The sequence below is a fragment of the Onychostruthus taczanowskii genome, unplaced genomic scaffold, assembly GCF_017590055.1.
Source record: "Onychostruthus taczanowskii isolate IOZ18803 unplaced genomic scaffold, ASM1759005v1 scaffold29, whole genome shotgun sequence".
Lineage (NCBI taxonomy): Eukaryota > Metazoa > Chordata > Aves > Passeriformes > Passeridae > Onychostruthus > Onychostruthus taczanowskii.
The window spans coordinates 1,800,494-1,826,633 of NW_024500239.1; the positions used below are offsets into that span (position 1 = coordinate 1,800,494).

The window sequence follows — 26,140 nt, forward strand, 5'->3', positions numbered from 1 at the left end:
ATACATGAACAAACAAATAATCAGAGTGCACAAAGACAGGTGCTTCCAACTCCTGGCAGCAAACCTAGCAGTTGTTAAGGCACTGCAGAGGAAACAAAGTAGGTCCTCAAGGAATACAGCCAAAAAGCAGACACTGCCTTTAGACAAGCCATTGACAGTTCCTTTGAAGAAGAAAAAGATGGATGACCACCAGCATTATGAAGTTCTTGTGTATACTCAAATGCAATACCTCTTTCAACTGACAAGGCTGAGATGATGATGTGGAACATGACTGAACTCTCAAAAGAGTTCACTACGTCTTTCTCCCCACAAAAAGGACTTTCTGACAGGTAGGAAAGGGTTGCAAAAGCTACTAGGAAACAGGGTATTACAGATTTGAACATACATGCCTTAGTAGTAGTTCTAATTTTACTAATAGCTCAACTACTATGTATTATTTAATGATGAAGGGTTGGTATGCTTTTGACTTGCATCTTGTGTCATAGCATTTGCAGTATAGCAATTGGTGAAAATAAAGCTTATGCATGTTTGAACTCATTGTAGCATTACAACTGATTGTGACTGTTTCACACTACAGCTCTTTGGGTTTTTTGTTTGATGCTTTTAAAAAAATCAAAGTAGGCAATGGGTTGTTTGCAGAAGACCTTACCTCCTCTGTGGACTACGGTTCTGAGAGAACTCTGAATCACTGTCCTTTGACGTTGGAGAGCCCTTGTATGTGTAAAAGACATCCTCTGTTTCAGTAATATAACTAATCTCGTTCGTAAGGTTATCTACAGATGAGTGCCGTGGTTTGCGGATTTCGTGACGCAGTCTAGGACTCCGCCTTAAAAATACAGAATACAAACACAAGCAGGAAGATCAGAATATTTCATGAAACTTCATAAAAGAAAAACTTCTATCTTATTGTAGTTATGATCTGAATCTTCATACCAGGCCTGTAAGTCTCAATTCAAAATAATCAATTTTTAAGCATTCTGTAAGGTATACTAGGCAATCATACACTGCTAGGTTCAGTGCACTGAACTCATTTGTGTTTCTCCTCCTGTAAAATGCAACTTATATTATTACATCTTAATCATAGGATAATTCTGGTTGGAAAGGACTAATGGGGATCACCTATTCCAATCTTCTGCTCAAAGCAGGGTCAACTAAGGCCAGAGTAGGCTGCTTAAGGCTTTATTCAGTCATGTCTCAAAAAATCTGAAGGATGGAGACCCACAAAACTTCCCCAGGCAATGACTGTCCACGTGGTGAAGCAGTTTTTCCATTATATCATGACAAAACCTCCTTTATTTCAACATATATTTACTTGTTGCCCCATTATCCCACTACGCAATGGTGAAAAACCTGGCCTCCTTCTAAGTAATTCTGGGCTGTTATTAGGCATCTGGGCAACCCCTGCTTCTCCAGGTTGGACATGTGCCACTATGTCAGCCTCTCCTCACAGGGTAGTGCTCCAACCTCCTGACTACCTTGGAACTGGTGGCCTTTGCTGAGCTTGCTCCAGTTTGTGTCTGTTTTATATTTGCAGAAAAAAAGGGCTGCAGCATTCTAATAAAATCTAGAGAATGCTGGGCCAAAAGGGGCTACCACTTCCACTGACCTACTATCTACAACTCTGTCAATTCTGCCAGGTTGGACTTGTTTGCTGTCAGGGCATATCAGATGGCTCATGTACCACTTCTGCCTATAAAGATTACCAGGCTGTTTTCCAGAAAGCTGTACTGCAGACAGTACTGTTACACTGGGTTCTTATTTCCCAGGGCACTATGTCTGTCTCTGTTGAAGTTCATACATTTCCTATTGGCCCATTTCTCCAGATTATTGAGATCACTTTGGAGAGCAGCCCTGGCCCCAGGCTTATTGACTCACCCCCCTAGTTTGGTGCCATCTGCAAACTTTATGATCAAGCATACCATTGCCTTCTCCAGGTCATAAAGAGGTTAAGCAGGACAGGTCTTAAGAGCAACCCCTGCAGTCATCTCCTTTTTATTGTTGTCCAGGTAGAGTGTGACCCATTAACAACTCCCCTCTTAGTCCAGTCATCTAACCATTTGAATATTTTTTTTTTTTTAACCACCCATCCAGAAACATAATGTCTTCACCTGGGTAAAAGATTTTTGGCAGACAGCATGAAAGCCTTGCTAAAGTTGAGGTGACACCCACCCTTCTGTTGTCATATATATTCTCAGAATAAAAATTTTTAAATATATATGTACACACTACATAATTACTCTGCTAGAGCACATACAATTAGAAACGGTAGGAGGCTAGAAGGTGTGGAAAAGGCTGAAAATGGATTTACCAATTGGGGGTAACAGGAGGTGATCGAGAAGGAAGGCTTTTGGTCTCTAGGTGCTCAACTGATAAGGATCGTCTCATAGATGGGTTCCAAACCATCCCACCTATCACTTTTCTGCAGTACTGGTTGTTTACAGACCTGAAAAGATATAAAACAGCTTTATGTGAGTTATTTTGCACAGAAAACTTAAATGAAATAAAATATGCTTATGAAATTCAGCTTCATAATTTAAAGCATCCCCTTGTGCCTACCCCTCCTTACTTATGCATTTATGTTCTCACAGAGACATTTGCTGTCCCTCATTTGTGACAATAAAAGTGATTGTTAATCCCTGCTACATTGCTTATCACAAACCTGGGTAAAAATAACTTTTTCTGAGAATTATTTTTAACACAATTGTGTTTAAGAAGACAGAGGGGAAAACAGGAAATTCAGTATGTCCTACTGGCACTGAACTGAGTGCCTGACAAAACACAGTTCAAATACAGGTAATATGTTCTGAAGCTTCCCTGTTAATATTCACAAAGGGGTACTTCACTGAGCACAGGACAACTTTACCCTCTACCGGCTGCCTCATCAATTAAGAGCTAAACCAGACAACACTCTATTGTGGAAGGAAGCCACCTTTAAGTGACGTATTCCTTATAGCGATAAATTATTCAAAAAAAAAAAAATACAGGAAAATAGGATGTCCAGGTCTGGACTGCTTCTTTTGACAAGAATCTGAGAAGGGCTGCAACAAGATAAGAATCACAGCCAGGAAAGAAGTAAAAGTCTCTTAATAGTCAAAATACACAGCACAAAGAAAATCTTAAGTAGACTGAAATTGAGATAAACTAACTGTTACGCATCATTTTATACAACGTTCCACAAGTCAAGCTGAGAGATAAGCTGCTCACCCTTAGGTTTACAGGCCTAGGATTTCTCATGGAAGAAACAATTTATTAGTTGCAGAGAAAACATTTTTGGCCTATTAAGCCTTGAACTGTACAAAATGGACAGCTGGGCAAGCAGGCTAAGTAAGGATCTTACTACAGAGTTGAAAAGTCTCAATTTTACATAGCATTTAAAAAAAAATAAAATAAAAATGCTACTAAAGCTGTGGGTATTATGCTAAAATCAAACCTTAAGCATGCTTTGCATTGTATTACTTATTGCTAATATAAGTAAAAGAAAAAGCAACCCATATTTTTTTTCATATATACTGAAGTATTTCATATATCTTGTTCATGATTTTCAAGGAAATCAACTCCTCCTTCTTCTAAATGTACTTTAAAAGCTTCTCCAAGTATAGAAAACAGAGGAAAAACTTAGTATGAAGCATCTACATACTACAATACCCATGTATGTGTCCATGCCTAGTCAACAAAGTTCATCAACTCAGGAGAAGCTTTTGGCTATGCTACCCATCTTATTTTTCTAAGACTTTTGAATACAATGACAAGGTACCAGCTACTCATCATATTCAGAAACAGATGTATTTCAAAGAAGCCTTACATAGTTGGAGCAGAGGGAAAGACTGGAAAAAGATGATGTGTTATGAAAAATGCATTGCGAAGAACTCCACATTAATAAGCTTTTCATTTTTACAAGTGGCTGTTGAAGCATTTTCCAACACAGACAACTTGAAGTGCAACATAACTCATGTGATGGAAGCCAGAACCCTAAACCCTAATTCTAATCTTAAACCCCTAATCCTAACCACAAAATCACTTATAGAGTATGTCTCTAGATATTTCAATTAAGGCACAGAAGATAAATAATCTCCTGAATTCAAGTAGCTGCCCTTCAAATGCCAAATATCAGCATATTTCTCAGCAAACATTCTGGGAGGCTGCCAAAGCCTTTCTGGAATGGGCTGTACTATCTGGAAATGATGCTTCCTTTCTGCTATCTATTTCTGAGGCTATCCTTGGTGAAAACTACAGAAACATTTTTTAGCTTTTCAACAAGGAATGAGAATGTGTCTAGGAGAGGTTATTCAGCGTTCAGTCCAGAATTTACCTCTCAGAATCTGGGAGATGTGATTCAGTCTGTTCCTTGAACAGGGCTTACAGGTGATTTATACAACTCAGCAGCCTAAGAGATAGAATGCTTCTAGTACCTTAAGCTAAGAGAATAAAGAAGGGCACAGGTATGTGCAAATAAGAAATTGTAACTCAAGTACTGCCACTATCTGAACTGATGCAATAAATGCCAGGCTATCTGCCTCAATAAGTATAGAAGAATATAGAATAAGAAAGCCACAAATTCCATAGGAAAACCTGTGATACTTAAGATGGTAAAACCTGAATGTCACACCCTCCAAAGCTGAAGGAAGCTGCATGAAAATAATTCTTGAATATGATCAATCTTAAAACCTCCAGGACTGCACATTGTGGTCAGTGGAGCTTTTGTGTGCGCATTTGGTTTTGTGGTTTGGTTTGTCTGTGTTTGTTTCATTTATACAATGCAAAAATTTGTTCCCTTTCATAAGAGAGTATGCGGAATCTCTTTTTTGGTTGTATAACTTCCACATGAGCTCAGAGCCATCCTTGAAAAAGAACATGGAAAATCTTACAACATTCCACAATCATAAAGAAGTCAGAAAGTAAAAATTTTCAATATGTGAAATATGACCTCAGAAGTGATTTTTTCACCATTTTTCTTAAATCTTTTGAGAAAATAATTTGCTGAGTTCATAGGAACTACTCAAAGCTTTTCAAAATTACTGTTGCTTCTCCTGCAGTTAAGGAGCCTTTCACAGCAATGGTTGCTGAGTTACTTCTTCCTTATGTAGATCCCAAAATTCATGCTTACTGCTGGTATAAATAAGGCCAAAGAGGTTATCCTAAGCTGATGGAAGGTGTCTCCATAACTGATTCTCCCTCTGGAGATTCCTTAGAAGTAAGGAACTCAGTAGAGACAATGTCTCAGAGCATTGAAATTATTTGAAAATAATTATTTTTTAGTATTTCAGATCAACAATGAGAACTGTCCTGTATGCTACAGACTACTAAGAAACTGTAACAGCGGATGTGTCAAAAATAAAATGTTTGGTAAAAAGATGAAATGATACTAAACTGGTACCCTTTGGAACTCATACTGTTTTCTTTCTTACCATTACAAAGGCTGTGGAATACCTGTGTATATATATCTGTCCTGTAGGAGGAACAGGATTTTCAATCTCTTTGCAAATTTGAAAGAAATAAAGGACTCCAGGACCTGACAATCCAACAAACTCTGAATCACCTCAACACCTCCACTTCAGGAAAAACAAGGTCATAACACTCCACAAATGAGTTAATCCTAAAAATAGGGGTTTTTTTAAATGCTATAAAATTAGAATACTGTTTGTTCAACTACTTTTTTTTTTCCCCATGATTTAGAAAAGAGAGCATCCAGCTATGATCTAGTACTAGGTGAAAACATGAAATTGTACTCCAGCAGAAAGCACATTTTATCAGAATTCCTACATTGCCCTCAGGGGTTAATGGCTTCATTTATAAGCAATACCAGTGCACTTGGTATTAATTTCTGCAGTATCAAGAGACATCAGAGTGTGAAATGTCAGAAAGCCATCAAAATCTGAGAAGCCATTTGAAGCATGTTGATATCATTCAGAAGTTGAAACTTATCCAATAGAAGACAGAAAATCAGTCTGACAAATTATATGTAAAGTTAAACTGTTAGGAGAACACACTACAAAAAACTCACAAAAACACATTACCCATGAACAAAAAGAAAACAATAAAATACTTCTCCAAAAATCATGAGAACAAGCAGGTTTCTAGAGCATCTACAGATCATCCAAGGGTCAAAGAATCCCCCCAGAATCTCACATCCAGAGAGGAAAATTATATAAGACTTTCTTTTTCATTCACTATTAATACGAAATATTTTTAGTATGTTTCAATACACAATGTTTTTTGGGGGTGGGGCAGGAGGATTAGGAGGGGATGGATGAGACATTGAAGACACAGGACATGACATCTTTGTAGCTGCATTACTGATAAATGTAACAACAGAACAAATGAACATAATGGAAGAAATCGCTGTGACTGATACTTGTCAAAAAAATGTAAAAGCCCCTAAAATAAAAGAGCAGTGTAAAAGAAAGTCACACAGGATAGCCAAAATAAGGGCCAACTGCAAAGAAATGGAGAAGGATTTTACAATGTCATGTGATTGGACAATAAACTGGCAGCTTAACTTTAATGAAAATAGAGCTCAGTTACTGCATATGGGGAGGAATAATCCCAGCTTCATCTAGGAAAATCACAGGCTCTAAAGAATTACTTCTTGGTAACTAGATCTTAGACAACACTAGGAAACTAGTGTTTCTAGTGCTCTGTAACTAGAAGAATCCAATGAGAGAAATGAAAGATTAGAAGTGTCACAACAGGGGTATCTTGAATACCTGAATGGGAGAAAGTTTTTCATCTTTGTGTCAGTAATAAGTGGTTGGTGTGATGCACTCCAGAAATTGCCCTAACATATTAAACAGAATGAGTACATGACACTAATGGCTAAACACTTCAAAACAAATCTGTTCTGCAAATTCTCTTACTGGATGATTAGCTACAGGACATTTTTCCTTTCCAGTGTTTTTATACTTCAGACTGAAGCAACAAGTTGAAAAAATAGTAGTAAAACTTAGATCCAAACACCTTTTGAGGCAATTATAAGAAAAGTTCTATTGTAAGGAGATCACACTGCAGAAAGCGAAACCACAACCATATAACTTGTCAAATGGTTCATACATAGACTGCAACAAAGCTATTGTCAGGACTGAACTCTGCCACTCCAACTTGAGCTACTACTGACACAAATCCTCCCATTCCCATCATAGAGCAAAACGTGCTTTCACACAATACTTACTTTGCTGGATTTCTAGAACCCAGAGTCCAATAATGTGATAATATCTTTTTTTCATGAGGTAGTGACTTCTTTGCCTGAAAAAATGTGTGATGCTCTACACAAGATTTCCAAAGATTTTTGCATGCTCTGTAATTTAACATGTTGAAGGCAACAATATGCTCTCTGGATTCATTCTGCAACAGTAGGGAACACCATGTTTCAACATATACAAGTAGATGAAACAGTAAACAAGGTCATAAAAAACAACAGAATTATTTTAAGCTTAAACATGAAAAATACATTGTGGCAAACAAACAAAAAACCAGCATATAGTAGATTTTGAGCTGGAGATGACCAAAATACCTCTGTGACTATTTGAAATTCCAAACTGCAAAATGTGCACTTTACAAGTTCATGAAATGTTAATAAAACATTTAAGTATAGAGTGATAAAATTTTTTTATATATGAGTATCATGTTATCCTGATAAATATATTTTCAGGTTTCCAGTGAGATTTTGACTTCTTAAGATAAACAAAATTCTTTAAAACATTCCATTAAGGGTGCAATTTCAAAAGAAAAAAAACCCCTCATTCTTTGAATTCAAACTCTTCATGTAAGGCTTCAATTCAATAATGTTCTTTCAAGCGCCATAGTATGCAAAAACCATATTCTTGATAGTCTTTCAGAAGAAACTGAAGATGTTAACAGTGATCTTTCTTTGGGGAAAGAAAATAGTTGCGATGAGACTGGAGCTGCTGCGACTGCTGTAGAAATCCACTCCTGCTTGGATGATAATGTGATGCCACAATGAGGAGGTTCAGAAGGCAGCAGAATATAAAACTTGCGTGTCTCGATGCAAACTCTCACAGGTAACTTCAGGGCCAAAGTGCCAGTGAAACGTGAGTACAGCATAATTGTGTCACCAATGTTTATCCCAAGAGTTTTGTACAAGAGAAAGCTTTGGTTAGTTAATCTAGTTATTGACGGAAAGAAAGTGGAATGAGAGCAAAGCATAGAGTAGAAATAAAAGTAACCTGTGAGACCTGAGTCAATTGCCAGAATAGCTCAGCACCTCAGTGAAAAAAGATGTCTTCATCACTCATCTTTCCTAGCTCCTCCAAATTATGACTGATTTTGACATCTCAACATATAATTAGACAGGCAACCTTTTGCTTGTTCACAGCAACAATCCTGTCGGGAAGTAACGACAAACCATTTTGGTTGGTATAGTAAATCTGTTTTTCTTGTGTTCTTTTTATTTCTAGGCAGCCTTTTACAAAAGACAAGTATCTGAGAGCAATCCTGCATTTTGCAAATCACTTCAAGTCTAGTCCAGAGAATCTGTGGCTTCAGACTTGCTTTTAAGAAAAACAGTGAGACGAGAGAGAGAGAAAAAGATTTTGTCTTGATTTTACATAAGCACTGAAAAACATTTAACTGATTACAGTCTTCAAGGAACATTTTCCCTATATCCATTAAAGCATTTAAAACGTATTTTCTTTTCAAGATGTGGGTTTGTTATTTGAGTCTCTTGCATACTGGAAACAATTTGTCAGTTCATCACAATTGCTTCTAAGTAGTTACATAAAATAAAGCAGGAAAGCATAGCAAATCTTAACTCAGAATTTCTTGAAATATGTAAAGCATACATCACAAGGGTTTAATGACTCCCTGTTGGTTGAATACCACTTGAAGGGTTTTACTACTCCAGCAGACAAATAAAAGAAGTGTATAGATATTTTTGTTGGCCTGAAGCACTGGCCTTTCAATTGCCACAAAAATTATTTTATCCAAACATCTCAATTATACTGAGAAGCTACAGTATAAAGATAAGCAACTAAGTACATCTAATATTCTGTTTTTAAATTTAGGTTTGATAGCAGCAATTAATTTTGCTGGTTATGAGTGTGCTTTTCTATTGTCACAGAACTTTCTTAGCAGCCTTTAAGTGGTCTGAAAGTTTCAATATGGATTTAAGCTAGAAAAAATATTTTGAGAAGTTTCATAAAAATTTATTCAATTTCTAGACTAGCATAATCTTTTGTTAATAACAATCTGCCTCACTAACAGGCCACCTTGCAAGTTATGCTGTTAAATCTGTGTACTTTTTTAAAGGTGAGGAGAGTTCTAGTGGGATCCAAGGATCTAATGCCCACCATACTTCTCAACTCAAATTCTAAAAGATTGGCATTTTCATGATTATCAAAAAATGAGGATTAGAGAAATTTGAGGTAAAGGGAACAATTCCACATAATTAAAGTGTTTTGCTAGTTCAGCATATGGAAGAATTTCTGCATCAGTCGTATGCCTACTCCATTAACAGAAAATCTGAAAATATCTACAACATAAAAAGTGAAGATATATTTTAGTATGCAGCAAATGAAGTTGTTTTTAAGCATTAGATAAGCACATTGAAAATAAAATTTCATTCCTGAAAGGTACAAAATGTTGCCTCTAAACAGCATAGCTCCTATTCCTACCTTAAATCCTGCACCCTTCATTAAGCCTATATGTCAAGAGCTTCTCTAGCATCAGACATTCACTGATTCATCAGTCTTGCTCCCCAGTCCTTATTTGCCTCTTCAGTAGAAAAATAAATACTGCATACTCCTAATCAAGTAGCTGAACAACAGACTGGAGCAGTGGGAGGGTAAAAGAGAAGGTGAGTAGAAGGGAAAGATTGAGACAAGGTAAACTGATTTTTCAGAAAAGGTGCATAAGGAAAGAAAAATGGAGTAAATGAAATGAGAACAAATCAATGAAACACGAAACATCCCAGGGGACTGCAAATACATTGCTTTTGATAACTTTCTGTAGATTTTTGTAAAGTATCTACATACAACATATTAAATATAAAAGAGATTCTATAGCACTCTCATCATCTTTGGTCAAACCTTGCCTATGAATATACCGTGTCTGCTCTGTTTTCCCCACACTCTTTCATCTTCCTTACTTTCAGATTCATTTACCTATTTGCTTCTGTCTTTCCAAGCAAAAAACTGATTGTTTTGAAGACTGACACCAATGCAATTGTCTGCCCTCACACACCTCTCAAGCATCCCACTATTCTGGTGAAACCCCTAGGACTCCACTCCCTATCTCCCACTGCATGGCACCAGCAAGCTTTTCCAAGCAATACCACTGGAGCACTGCACACTTGATGCCCTAAATTTCAAACAAAGGAGGCAGACAAGGATGGATCTACCCACAGATTTAGTGGCACACCTGGTCTGCTTTTTCGTATGAACTGAGAAGGAGTAAAAAGGTCATGCAGCTGGCCTTGTAAGAACTTTTCTTACACTTCTGTAGCTCTTTAAGCGTGACATTGAGTGCGTTACTGTCACCTCCATAGGTTATGAAACAAAGAACTTTGATCACTTAAGAGAAGGTAAGCTAAAAGAATCAAGAGCCTTGAACTGTCATCATTTATCAAATGTTTAATTGAACAAATTAAGATTGCTGCTCTCTTCAAAAGTGACACAGGTCTCCAGAGACAAAAATTCTACTTTTGACAGCAGTCAAGTCTTTATGTAATGAACACACATATTTTACATCAAGTCCACAGACAGTTCTATATTGACACTTTATTCTTCCACATTACAAAATTACTGTGAGTACACTCATTTTCAGAGAATCATAGAATGGTTTGGGTTGGAAGAGACTTAAAATCGAGTTCCAAGCCCTGTATTACAAATCCTTCTCAGAGAGTTCTGTTATTACATTTATTCTCACAGACACATTTGGAAACTGCTGTCTGAAAGCCTGTACTTATCTGCATATTTGAAAATAATTAGATTTTAAAGTTACTATTTATCAGTGAATTTTTAATCCTCAGACTCAGGAAAGAAGTTACTACTTGCAAGTGTTTACGCTCACAAGTGAGTAGAATGGTCTATCAACCACTCATTTCTTCATGCAGTGAAATATATATGAACAGACTGTGACACGTCTGCATTTAGACAACATATTTATAAACTTACAGCTAGGAAAAAAACCCTTAAGATTCCCTTGCAGTGTGTAAGGACACACCCTGTGCATGCTATGTATGTGTGCAAGCATTAGTGCAGTACCACTATCTCTGGATACTAACTCTTTTTAAACATGAATCCTGAAAAGTTACATGTACATACTTGCTCACTCCTCAGATTTCAAAGAGTCCACAAAACTGGGGAAAAAAGGAGTACACAACAAAGAGAAAAAAGAAGAAAACATTTTCCTTTTGGGTAAAATAAAAGGCCTCCTTAGAAATCTGTGTTCAGCAGACCTTCTAATCTATGTGGGTCAAGAGGTTGTCTTGTAACACAGTTCCTATAAATTTAAGAGCTTGTGTACTACCAGAAAGAGCCTCCATGAACTTTAGGTACAAGTTAACCTTTTACTAAGTTTTGCCCTCAAGTGAATTAAAATATGCATACATCTGCTGATCAGTATTTTCTGAGAAGTTTTTTCTTTTGTTTTTCAGTCATATTAAACAATCTATGCTCATTGTAAAAAGATATATTTATTTTTTTTCATATTGTGGCATTTTTTTCATATTGTGGACCTTGCTTTATTCCTGAGCTCTGAGCCCCATAAGCTGAAGAGACCTCACAAACTCCCCCTAGATGGACCAAGCAGTTGTTTTGTAGATTCACTGCATTAAGGAACTCTACAGGGCAAGGGAAAGAGCAGCAGATGCTGATGAGAAAGGGAAAATATGCTATGTTAATAGATATTGGAGAAAGGATGGAGATCTGCATTTACCCCAAGTCTCCAAGGGAGAGGAAACCTCCACGGAAAAGATACAGTCTTAACAGATAGAAAGTGGAGAGATTCAGTGTTGGAAAAGAAACAAAAAAAGGGAAAAAGAGAGGGAATAAGCAGACCAGAATAGCAAGACCAAGTTAACAAAAGAGTTTCAAAGGCACATTACCCCAACAGAGCCTTTTGATCAGTAGTTTGTAGGTTACATTCAATATAAAATATTGAATATGGTCACTAGAGCAAAACAAAATTAGAGGACTACTTACATGTTTTTGCCGTTGCTGTATAAAAAACTTTTTCCTTTTAAAGGAAATTTTTAAAATGTTCACCCTAAAAGACAGAAACAGGCCATGAAATAACAAGCAATGTTTAGAATGATAAAACAATGAAAAATAATACTGTGTACAGTGAACCTGAAAGATTAGAGATGTAAAATATTCAATGAATAATATGCAGCCATCTCTTGTGTTGAGTGGCAAATAGATGTCCTCATTTAATCTTTAAATAGTTCACAGCAGTTCTCTCCCACCAAATCTATTCTTGCAGCAAAAAACTTGATGACATCCTCTACACTAAGCTGCACAAATGTTAAATGTGTCAACTTTTGTATAACTTTACAGTCATATGACAACTGTGAATAAAGGAACAAAATTTAAGACCCTAATGACATGACAAGGTTAGTCTTACAACAACTGAAACTTTGCAGAGGTTTTGCAGAATTGGTTTCATAATTTGTCTTAATCGCTAAACAAAATCTCTAGATAAAATCATAATTTTAGAAGGATGAAAACTGTAGGAATGAGTGTTAATATATTTTTCACTTCATTAACATTGCTATGTAATTTATGTGGTAATTTTAGAACTGAACACATCCTTTTAAATATACACAGTGTGAATGCATATTTTCTAAGGTAAAGATTACAACTGGAATTAGTGCTCAAGCAATTTTCATTTTAATTATACACTTATCAGTTTTGCTACATTAAACAAACTTCTACCCACCTGCACAGCTTCTCACAGCAAAACAAGATTTGTCTAAAATACCTAAATTTTCTCTGCAATAATTCTACTTCAGTAATTGAAAACCTGCATTTTTGGACAAAGAAATCTCTGATCTATTGTCAGCTGGAATCTTTTCCTTTAGGAAATCTACTTAAGGTCTGATCAAGTCATATGTGCCTGAAAAAAAATTATGAAAGGGTTTTGTAAGTTTACTGCTATAAGTCTCATATTTTCATGAATGGATGCTTCACAGGATGTTAGATATCAGGTATGAACTTTGTTGAAAGTCCTCTCCGTTTGGCACAGTTTTTGCATTGCTCTCATCAAGTGGGATGGCATAAAAACTCATTCCCCACTGCTCAGGGAGAGGCACTTGAGTTACAGAGCAACATCCTTCATGGATACAGGAGAATATATTTGCCAGTTACTAACAAGAATATTAATGGAATTACCTATCCCTCTTCTTGTACAAGAGGTGGAAAACAGTGTGTGCCATTTTCAGAAAATGCTTTTCTCCATCAATTACAGAACCACAAAGAAACATGTATTTCAACACTATTCTTTGACCAGAAAAACTGGTGTGAAAATCAATGGAAAGTTGAAATCATATCCACCTCTCCTGTTAGGCCAACTCTGAAAATACTCGTGTCATTTGACCTGCTCCCTCAAATATCAGCAATCTGCATTGCTCATCTAAAAGCTCTTGATTCTAAACTATCTGACAAGTCATATAAATTTTCAGTTGTATTTCCTGAGCTGCAATTCATTTTATATAACTCTTTCTTGACTCTAGTGCTACTCTGCCTGAACTAGTACCACTCAAGTTTTGTGCTTCTGGTTCTTTCTTACCATATTTCTTGACTTAGACTAAACTTCAACCAACAAGTTTTTGGAGTTATTCCAAAGTTGCCGTCATGGTCTGGTCTTACCCCAACATGAAGCCAGCTGAAATGCAGGACACGGAAAACTAACCCTGCAGACTAAGGTTAGACTAAGTGAAAAGCCCTCCACCCAACAACAAAAAGGGAGCTAGCGTCCTACAGTACCAAAACTCCCTCAATAGCTCTCCACTACACCCTGCTTTTATTTAAAAAAACCCCAAACAAACAAACAACTACCAAAATCCCATCAAAACCAAAACAACCTCCATAATTCAGTGTGTGACCATATAATCACTTCAAGTCAAATCAGGGCACTAAGTCTCTTTTTTTTGACACTCTCCTAAATAGAATACCCCTGGCAATTCCATTCAGTCTCCTTAAATTACAACTAAAGCTATTTAGTTCAGGCATGAAGAACACTTGATACTATGACATTTTTATTTAACAATAACTAAAAACCATTTGCAATGTTATGCCCACAAATTGACTAAATGTTCACACCTAGAAAAATCTAGAAAAATATCTAGGAGATTAAGGTGTCAAAGCACTTAGACTTAATAAGTTCTTGAAGATGCCATACCCAAAAATTATATTAATAGAATGCAGTTACTATTATTATAACTGGTGGCTCAGGGCCCTTCTCTCTCACCAATAATCTGTTCAGTGACTATGCATCATTCACAAATCATTAAATTTCATGGTTTACTTGAAAAGTACTCACTAGTTGTAGCCTATTAAGAATGATGGATCTTTTGGGTCCTATCTTCCTATAATTTACAAGCATCAAAATAGATTTGTCACTCTGTGGGCCACAGAATTGTTAATTTTTGATTAAACTGGCAGTACCATCCTAGAACTTAGTACTAACAGCTGGTACTTGTGACTTGAAGAAAGAAAAACTTTCTTTACCTGTAAATCCTATACTTTGCCACTGAAGAAGGTTTCTGTCCAATTTGCTATGCGAGATACTTGTTTTCAAAGTTTTAACTAACAATGTATTATGCACTCCTCAAACAGTTTCTCTGAAGTTTTCAAAGCAGTGAAACTGCATACACAAAAGCATTTAATACCTAACTTTAGTTGCTGCTGATATAGAGTGTTTGTATGTTTTTGCCATTAATATTTTACTTGCAAAATCATCTAGAAATTATCACATAACAGTTAAGCACCCTTTAGAATAACTCTGCAGAGTGCACAAAATACTGCATTAAATCCAAAGCTATTTTTTAAACCTATCTTTACTTGCATTGTCGCTGACTGATCAGTCAGCTCTTCACGTAGGTTGCTCTGATTGAAAAGCATCTTTTTGCCAAGGCAGAACTCTCTCACTGCCTCTGTTCCTGAAAACTTTGGTCCCCTTTGACTACTACCATATGGCATAGTTGTATTGTTGTCTTCCATTGCAGAGTATTTTACTTAAAATTTTGGAAAGAGTGCTTTGATGGTGTTTGCTGCCACCTTGAGTTCTAACTCGTTAATGGTGAAGTTTGCAGAGTCCATAGGAAAAACCACTTGGTACAAATGGTGTTACATAAAGAGCCTAAATAAATACCACTTCAGGCATTACAGAAATATATCCTGCTTGGAAATCTAAAATAAAAGTAAGAATCAATACTACAAATACATCCCAAGCAGCTCCACTCTGGTGATTTTCAGTGTTTTGCTTGTTTTGGTGGGATCAGAGAATGGAAACCATTCCTGAACAAATAATTATGATTAACTCATGCAAGATGCCAGAAATAAAATATCAAAAAGTTAGCCCCTGCGCAGGGAGCTTTTGCTTTCAAGTTGAAAAGAAATTTTTACAGAGAGAGAGGGAGAGAGAAAGTGAGTGAGTAGGAAAGCTTGAAACAACTGCATGAGCCGTCAGCTGAAAATATTACTGCCTAAACCTCATATTTTAGAGTGGGAATTATTTGAACTGAAAAACCTGTGGGTTTTACTTCCCTCAACTTTTTTCTGTAAATGAGAATAGGCTTTTGTGAAAAATGCATCTGTGTTTTATTCCTCTGTGCTCTGCAGAAGTAAAAGTAGCACAGGAAGCTGTAGATTCCTCCTGTCTTTTGTGCTATAAACTATCTTTCCCTTCCTTGAAAAAAATCATATAGTCACAGATTTTAAAATGCCATTACTCTGTGATTTTCTGGAACAACTATTATCAATTCATATCCTGCTTAGGTCAATTAGGCTGGCAGAACAAGACTGGCAGAAGACAGAAAATGTGCCTCCAGCTGGCAGTTTTTAAAACCTGCAGCAGTTCAAAGAAGCTGAGAGGCTGATGTATGAAAGAGCAACACTCAAGGCACAAAGATGAAAGACAAGTCTTTTATGCTTCAATGTGCATTAGAAATGGAAACATACAAGTTTTCACTGTGCTGCTGCATGAGAACATTACTGACATGCATTATCCAGGATGATTGCAATATATCCTAGGGAGTTAAAATGCAACCCACAGCAAAGAAAAAAAAGTAAATCCAGAGACCATGCAGTGTATTTTAATTGAAAGTGATTTTATTGCTTTTCCATAGGAAAAAAGCTGTTTGGTTGGGTTCATAACTGAAAGGATGGCATGACACTAGTATTTAAGGAATACAGCTAGGGAGCTTTTTTTTTTTTTTTTTGGTATAATTAAGGGCCAAAAAGCAAGTTTTGCTTTCCAAAACCCCTTGGAATGCATTTTTCTGTCATGATTAAGAACACTGTACTATCTTACCAAAAACGTTATCCAGAAAAATGATAATGTTTTTATTACAAATTCAACAAAGAACTCATGTATAACATGACAAAACTATGGCTTTATCAAGCATTAAAAAAAGGTTCGTACTTCATTCAAAAAAGAAAGATTGAAAAAACACTTCTTTCTGATCCAATCAAAAAACTTTAAGGAAATGCCCAGCCTGCACATAATTTCTTATTCAGGTTACAATTTTTAGTATGGTATAACTAACAAAGCCCAAAAAGTGCTTGAAAAAAATTATAGCTTATATAACTTCTCATGTCATTCACATTAGAGTTCTTGTGCACACTATTTCTTTGAAGAGGTTATTTTCTACAGCACAATAATGCTTTCTAATGTTTTATGTATCAGAGAATAATGTGCAAGTCTCTCTGCTTGTTAATGTTATGTACCCATATTTGATGAGATTTAAAAATGTCTAAATTATATCATCCTACTTCCTGTAAACCTGAAACTCCAAAACCCTCATTTTACATTTCTACTCCAAGAAGTATCTTCTTGCTGAATGCCATGTTAAAAAGTTCAGACTGAACTTAATTCAGACTGAATTAGGGGCTGAACTTTAATAGCAATACTGATTGGCTTTGCTTGTTTTTAAAGAGACATATTATTGAGCATAACAGCAGCAAATCTCTAAGGCCACAAGGTTTTCCTAATAATGTACTCATACCTGTATGTAAATTAACTTGATCAAGAGTTCACACAGTGCAAGGACTTCAAAAGTCCTAAAGATTTAAAAGCCTAGGTATGTTTTCATTTTTATCTAAGTACAAGGAAATACCACAATACTCTATAAAGAACAAATATAGGTATTACAGGCTTCTTTGGAAAAAATGTGAAAGCAAATGGAAGGAAGATGGAAAAAACTGGACATATTTCTTTACAATAGAGGAATTTACCAGGGATAGAAGCTTGTACAGATGAGTTTTCTATATACAGCAATTCCACTGGATGCAATCCCAATCATAAGATCTAGATTATGGAGATCCTAAAAAAGAAAAATACTGTAAGAACACAGATGCAGTTTGTGTCATACACATTTATCTACTAATAAATGTATTTTCAAGATTTCTATACCTAAATTGCTAGGAATAAATTGAGGAATTTAAAACTGAGTAATAAAATCAATGACATTTTTGAGTTTTGATTTATGCACATCTCTTTCTTTTGATGGTATCTATTACACATTCTAAATATTATTCATTCATTAAAAGTTGTAATGTTCATCCTACTACCCTGGATGCTCCTTAGGTCTGTATCAAAAGTAAATTTGCAAGTCTAGCCTTATTAATTTCAGGAAAGAAGTTCAAATACTTCCCAAGATTAATCAGGTAAATGTCACAGAATTTTGGGAACTGAACAAAAATTGCCAGATTATATGCTGTTTTAAAAAAGAGAGGAAATATTTCCTTACTTTTTCCTAAAAGGTCTTATCAAGAAAGACTGCACAGGAAGTGACCACAATTTTCCATATGAGAATATGTTGGAGAAATACATATGTACTTGAATATTTCATACACTAAATGAAATCCATTATTAGCTAAAACAAAAGTTGTGCGGTAGCTTAACACATGCAGGTGGGGAAAAAAAAAACCCCACATAATTTTACAATCATTTCTAGGTACTGAGATACTCAAGAGAAAACACATTCTTCTGTAGAAGCAAACATTTGAGTTAAAAAAACCAAAGAAAAATGCAGAGAGAAGAATGCTGAATGGTCATTTTGAGCCTAAACTCAGAGTGATGTTAAAGAAGTTACAAACCTTGGCTTCCCATTTCTTATGATCAACACACATTAATGTGTTATTACACAGATTTCTAAACAGAGCTAAATGCATACATAAATCAACATGTAAGTAGAATCCATTGTTTAAAATAACAGGTTTGACTCAAAAGCAGTTTCAGACTGTTTTTAAAGGACAGACAATGGTAACAGATTCTCCTAAAGCCTTCAGTACCACTGTTGCTCCTCTAGATGGTACTCTGGGCTCAACTAATATATGGCTTTCCTCCATGTCCAATCCCAATGTCTTTATACTAGTAAAGTATGGGAAAATAGAACAGGTAGCATGTGCTCTGGCAATACTGTGGAAAGTCTACAATAAATCCTTTAAAAACAGTTGAATAGAAGTGTGATACAGGCCCATGAATGAGTGAAGTCCAACCTAATTTGCAAAGCATAATACAGGAATCCAAAACTGACATCCCTGTATTTTAATACTTGGGAAGAACACTGAGATTTTCAGGAGATTAACTGCCTACAGTTTAGCTGTTTCTGCCATGATATGGCAAACCTAAAGCAGGGTAGAAAATTTTATTATTAGCACTTTGTGCTTACTCTAGGTTCCTGCTTTGAAAAATCAATATTGTGAAGAAAAAACAGCTTTAAAAATAAAACCTTAACATTGACATGATTAAGTAGAAATAAAGGATTATCTAAATATGATATGGCAAACCTAAAGGAGGGTAGAAAAATTATTAGCACTTTGTGCTTACTCCAGGTTCCTGCTTTGAAAAATCAATACTGTGAAGAAAAAACAGCTTTAAAAATAAAACCTTAACATTGACATGATTAAGTAGAAATAAAGGATTATCTAAAACACTTGATAGGGATTAATTAGGCAAAACTACTCTATTTTCTCCAGAAGTTTTGTCAGAACAAAGTTCATTCCTTACACTCCTCTGCACCAGCCCAAACCACTAAGCTCCCATGTTATTATGAATTCTCTAGTATTGAGCCCAAGAAACACAAAATCAAGATGCTGGAATAGCATAAAGAGCTATTCCTCTTATATGAAATATGATATTGGTGTACAGTTATTTCCCTTTCAAAATATCAAACTGTTAAATTGCATAACAAAGAAATAAGATCCATATTTTTATTAAAAAACAGGTAACATGAAGAAGATAATAATAAAATTTGTAAAGATAAAAAATTACCATGCCAGGCATCTAGCTAGTTAAGTACTGATTCATATTTGATTTAATTTACAATTACCATTTTGATTTTTGTAGATATGAAAATAATATTGATTCAACAAATTTCCTATCTTCAACCGTCTGAGTAAAAATGAAAGAAATGAAAGATAAGTTAACAGGAGATTAATTATTGAGCAGTGGGGATAGTGGTCCAGAGTGAAAAGGAGATTAGAAATTCAAGAAATATCAATATAGTTTTAAGATATTGAATTCACTCTCTCAAGTCTCCTAGCACTATCACATATTTAAATATTTTAGCAGTTCAGATTTTTCATCAAAAAAAAGCAGAAGTGTTTGCAGATGAAAACTGAGCTCAGATTGAAGTTGCATGTTTAGTAAGTTCCCGAAAAAAAGGCTCACACTTACATTAAATATTTAACTTTGTATCATTAAAAAAAAAAAAAAAAAAAAAAAGGAAGCTATATATCCATCTGCTCTTCAAGAAACATTATCCAAAAGTATCCCACTCTCAACCACCAGTACAGGAGCACCAGCTTCTTTGGGCCATTAGTACAAAAGCCAGGTGTTACCTGGTTCTTCTGCTTTACACAATCTAAGAGGAAAAAGATCATCAGAATCCACAGAGATAAAGCCTTTCACAGAGACGCAGTTTAATTAGCCCCTGATAAATCTGGTCAAGGCACTGGGATGTGACAAAACTGGAAGGAAGATTTAAAAGTAGTTCTGATTGGGGGGAGGATATCAGGAGGCACTGTAAACATCCCTGCCAAAGCAGGGGCAGGACACAGTAGCCTCTGTGAAGAAGCAGCTTATAAACCTTCACTGTAGACTTCTTACAAGGAGCAAGACCAACCTCATGTTGGTTGAGAGATTTGCCTCGTGGCACTCAATCCAAACAGTGAGCAGCAACTGATGTTCTGAAGGACAAAACTTCAGAGACAACCAACTACACCTTGACTAACAACTTCCCTTCTCAGTTTCAGGTCATTTACAGGTAAAGGATTTCCTGGTTTAGAAGCTTCTTTTATGTTTAATGGACTCCAGTGACTGCCTGACTGTTCCTGAGAGCTATTTCACCTTGGGCATCCATTAAATCAGAAGTAACCCTACAGTTCAACTGCAGCCTTATGAATAAAGTTCCTTTACTTAAACCTGTCTCTTTTTGGGTAGACTGAAGAGCTTGTTGGCTATTCACATTCTCCATGCTATTCACCTGCTACAGAAGGCTTTTCCTTAAAACATTTGTGATTATTATCCTTCTCTGTACTTTTCTTTTCCTGTTGCCTACTCTGAGATGAGGAAGGGAGAGGAAGAATGAAGCTCAGCATTCAAATGATATCAAAACTCAATTTGAAAGGTGGCATGATATTTTCTGGTTTGGGTTCTATTTCCTTCCTTGCAGCTTCTAAACGTCTAGCTGTCTAGTTCAATGGCTAGAAAAACCAGATCACTTCAAATATTTCATCCTTAAAAAACCTGAATTTTGATAAAACTATTATTTTGAATTGAAACAGCAGCAAAATCACCTGCAGTGAAATTTCATCTAACTGAAAATGTCTGAATCCAGCCTATTATCACCACTGGCACTGGTAAAACCACTACTGACATCCTGCATGCAGTTCAGCAGACTGCAGCTCAGGAAGGACAATGGAAATTGGAAGAGCTTTCAGAAACAACATCCCATCAATATTAAGAGACTGGTCACAGTCTAGTGTGGAAGTCTTAGCACTCAAGTTGGCTTACCAAAATACTAGGCTATAATAGAAGTTAAAAGGCAAATATCCAATCAAGTTAAGTGCATATAGTGATCTCAAGTGTAACACTAAGAGCTTCTTCAATAAAGTAGAAAGGTGACAGATGACCCAATAGACAGACTATACAAAGTCAGATTTACTAAGATAATTTCCTTTCCTTTCTACTTTTCTCCATTATTAAAAAAGTGTCTACCATTTGAGCACTGCATTTCATGAATATGAATGTAATTACAGTGGCTTCATACAGAAGTGCTTTAGGAACATCTAGAAATCCAATGCAACACTCACCTATTTGTGGCAGCGTAAAGAAAAACAAGAAGAAAATATGTTGAAGGAAGCAAATGGCTCAGTTTATTCCTTCCTCATCATTAAATAAATTTATCAATTTTTCATTATAACTCTTAGTGTCAGGATTATTAACAAACCTCAAAAAAAGTTAGGAAAACTAGAGGTCATCTTCACCTAGGACATCAATTATCTGCAGTACACTTCCTTTGGTTTTCACACTACAAGTCTTATAGAAAAACAATTCACTATTGCACAGAAGCACAAAAGGTAACTTGCAACCTAGGATGCAAATAAAAAAGCATTTTGGGGATTCATTTCGGATGAATAGTGTAGTCAAAAAATTAATTTTTTGACTAAATTGCAGTAGACGGTGAAACACTAAGACATGTTTCTTATCAATGAACACCTTGTATCTAAAAGAGTTCAAATACATTTTTACTGGTCATTGCTCAAGCTGTTAAATACTTAGACTTAGCCTGGAATCTGGGAATACAGAAATTTAAACCAAAAAAAAAACCAAAACAAAATAAAAAAACAAATAAACAAACAAAAAACCACAAAACCCTATATATTCTTAACACTTAAGAAATTAGTGCTAGAAATTCAGAGAAATGAAACTCTTAAAACACCTGCCAACTAACAGCACTAACCAGAGCATTCATTTTCCTTCATGGTAAGACACTCAGAAATCTTTGTAAAATTATTAAGAAAAATATATTGCAGTAATTAAATAGTTTGTCTTAAAAATACTTTGTTACACTTTCGATGAGTTCTAGCTTATTTGGTTGAAATTCTATCACCTATGTCACACATAAGTTACTGAAAAATTACCCAGCTCTACTTAAAAACAACACATGATAGTCAGTACTTAAATATTATTCTTTTTTTTTACTACTATTAATTAATGTAAAAAAAAGCATATAAATTTACTTTCCAAGGGAAAAATTACAATGTAAACATACTCTACCACTGTGCAATTCCACTCCATAGAATTCAAGTGTTCTTGCTATATTTATATAGCAGGACTCTGCTTCAGATTGCTTGAGGCCACTAGAAGAAGGGAAAAAAATAATAAACATGAACCACAGAAAAGTAAAAACAAAATTATATTATATTTATTCCAAATGCATAAAACCAGAAGAATGCCAAAGTCCACTGTCTCAGAGAAACCCCATATTAGGTAGTGCCACAACTTTTTTACTGGTGAAGGCCCTGCTAAAGTACTCCCAAAAAATTAAGTTAATTATATGTGATTTTATTACCTTAGTCACTCTGGACTAGCTATTTTTAGAAAAATCTTTGTTATCTGTTATGTTCAAAGGGATGAGGAAACAATTCCCCTATAAAATCTGTCTTTTTAATAAGAAGCTGTATCTGTAAATATTGTATATTTCATAGTCTCTCAGAAAGAAGTCATGTAGAAGAAAGATAAGAAGCACAAGTGTACTAATAAAATAAAGGGGAAAGAACAGATTAAAAGTTAAAGTTATGAAACTCACCGAGGAAAAGTCCTCTGAGTTTACCTAAAATCTGTAAGTCCTAAAATATATTTTTGTCCTGCAGGCAAGACATTAAAATAATAAAGGCATTTGACCTCATCTTCAAGAAAGCTTCTATAAGTACAGGTAAAAACATCTCTTTGCTAGGTAAGCTTCCAAAACAACACGCATAAAATTACATTAATCAAATGCAATTTAGGTACAACCTGCAAAAAGTTGACGTAACATTGTGTTATCTTAGGAACTCCAGCATCTGTGGCTTCCAATTAATATCCTTCTTTTTAAATGCAAAGCTGTCAAAATACAACGCCCTGAAAGAGCCACTCTAGGAAATATTACATCATGCTGCAGAAAACTGAAAGCTACTTTGAACATGAAAGCCACATCCAGTGTGGCTTGAGGATGGCATAATATCAGGAAAAAAGAGAGCAACGAAGAAGAAAACTGCTGTTTGTCACAATCCTGAGCTAAACTGGTTTCTCAGATCTATTATACTGATTATTGTTACCTTGATTCTGAAAAACTTTATAGACCCTATATCTTTCAGTGTGTCAGAAAATTATAGAAGCAAACCAATGTGAAATGCCCATTTGGTTAAAAGGATTCTGAATACATTTGCAGGAGTACACTACTGTCATTTTAAATCATTTGATCAAGTACTTTCTTCAGAAAGCCTGCTACACACTAACAAGATATGCCTGCAAATTTTAATTCTCAGTTTGTATACTCCATCTACATCAGACCAGTCATGTCTTGTGTCTTGAAGGGCCAACAAGTATCTCAGAACACACTTAGGTTTTTTACTCGTTATTGTACACCCTCCTACTCAATTAGAGGTGAAATGAAACCTTCAGGTCCCTAAGCAGATGGTAATTATTCAGTGAGATAAACAGGCAAGAGGAAACTGGTCTTGATGTTCCAATTTTTGTAGTTGTTGATACCCAAGGACTAGCAAACCTCACCTGGAATATAAGCATCCTATTTAGTTATAAATGCATCCTTCTCTTCAAACTGATGACAGAATCTAGCAAGCACTATGAAAACCTGAACAATTTGGACAACATCTGCATCCTAAGATCTCAGGCTGCTTATTTTACTAAGCAAAACACAGCAGGAAAACCACGTTAGAACCAACTATATACAGAAAAATCCCCCAATGGATTTAGAGATGAACACAAAAGGAAAATTTCTGAAGCTATACCAGTTCAACATGACAATAGCTGCTTTAACAGCTACATACTGTCCATTGAACAGTGTGACACGAACTTGTTCAGGGAATACTTCCTCAGATTTTGAAAAGCAACATAAGACCTAGGTAACAAAAACCTTGCACTGAGTTACAATACATAACACAACTTCTCAAGCCTGTATTTCAGCAATTCAAGCCTTTTTATTTTGCTTTGTGAAAGTTTCCCAAAGGATGGACACTAAAGAATGAAAAAATGATAGATGTTTATAGGGTTGGCGTTGAAACCCTGTATAATACAAGAATACCAATTTCAAAGCTACAATTATTTACAGATAACCTTTATGGTTTACAGCAATATTTTTTTATTCCAGATTAGCAGATATCTCATTCCAAAGCAACGATGTTCTCTCAAGGGGTAAAAAAGTAAACTCTTCCTTTCCGTCTTTCCTTCCCAGCAGCTCTGATGAACACCAGAACCATTCCTGTGAAGTATGTTCTTGGCACTGATCTAGTCAAATTCATGTCTGAGACATACGAATGCCAAAGGAGTATGAAAGAAATACTGCCAGAATATACAATAATTTGTCTGCCTCTCCCTGCACTCTAATGTAAATTGGCCTTAAGAGTTAAGTTTCAAAAGAGGTGTTAAAACAATAAAGAAACATTTTTTTCCAGTCCAATCAACTCATATTTTTATTCATACTTTCAATTACCAACACCTCTGTTAAATCCAATATGGAAGTTAAACTTCTCAACCATCAATGCTTCACTCCACCAAAGGCACTCAATGAAAGCATTGATATCACTGAAAGGACACAGACAAGAAAGCAGTCTTTCCAACAGACCTCACCACACCTCAGTCTGGACCAATGCTAACATCTGATCCTTCCTCTGCAGAACATAACCAGTTTTATATCTCTTGCTACCACAGCACTAAATAGATGAGCTCAACCCAGCCAATCCAAGACTCTTCAGAAACTTCCCTCAGTGGTCTCCAAGGTGACTCCTTCCTAAAGACAAGCAGGTTTACTCATTCCTGTCTAAAAGTCCCCCTCAAAAACTAGTGAGGAAACTGCAAATTAAGGAGTAGAAGCATCACCTGTTGTGTGCCTGAGCACGAACTGTTAGGAAAGCAGCCCAGATTAGTATCTCCAACAGAAAGGACAGCTGGAGTTAAGAGTTCAGTGGTTATCTTCTTTTGCCTCATAAATGACAAGGCCTGCTCTGGATGGACAGGGAGCACACGTGAAGTTCAGAACTACTCACTACACCCACTAGCAGTAAAAAAACCAGAGGGAAAAGTAAGAGTATTGAAAGATGAGAAAAAAACAGCTGAGGGACATTAGGAAGACATGAAAATGGAAATATTTCAGGGTATAAATCAAAGAAACTAAGAGAGCGGGCAATTAGCTCTACTGCAGTCAAGATACAGACAGAGAAAACAAGTCTACAGAGATTTGGATTTCATTTGCTCACAGACAATTTCTTAGATTGGTATATTTGAATTCAGCTTGCAAGTGTCTGATCAACACCACTAATTCCAAAGCTGCAGTCTTACAAGAGACAAATCAGCAGGGTCAGAAAAAATAATTATCAGTTCAGTGACTGGAATAATCTGTTGCAGCCTTTGTATTACACTCAGGAGAGGGGAGTGAAAGCACAAAGTTAATTGAAGTGTTTTATAGTTATGGCATTTCTTGGAGCTTTTTTTCCACAGATATAGACAAAAACACATCTGTAGAATTTGAAAAATGATCAAATGTTCTTCATGCTGCAAATTCCTCAAACATCTAGTATAGCGTTCTAGATTGTTGTCTTTAATAAAATTTAAGGCTAACTAATCTCCTGGAGGTTATAACCAGAAATTTATTAAAATGTTTCAACACATTAGCATCATACTCTGAATATAATTAATCTAGAATCTCTATGATGAACCCAAGTATTTAATTTAACAGAAGATA

At 35.7% G+C, this 26,140-nt stretch overlaps 1 protein-coding gene across 2 annotated transcripts in view; it reads right to left on the minus strand.

Moving 5' to 3' along the window:
* The window catches only part of PTPN3 (protein tyrosine phosphatase non-receptor type 3), a 119,602-nt gene that overhangs the window by 38,624 nt on the left and 54,838 nt on the right, over positions 1-26,140 (minus strand). For both annotated transcript variants that reach the window (XM_041408168.1, XM_041408167.1), the window contains exons 9-14: positions 22,454-22,541; positions 17,409-17,497; positions 12,156-12,219; positions 7,166-7,338; positions 2,309-2,443; positions 650-826 (exon numbers count right to left, since the gene is read on the minus strand). In XM_041408168.1, coding sequence (XP_041264102.1) covers positions 650-826; positions 2,309-2,443; positions 7,166-7,338; positions 12,156-12,219; positions 17,409-17,497; positions 22,454-22,541 — 726 coding nt within the window. The remainder of the gene's footprint in view (positions 1-649; positions 827-2,308; positions 2,444-7,165; positions 7,339-12,155; positions 12,220-17,408; positions 17,498-22,453; positions 22,542-26,140) is intronic.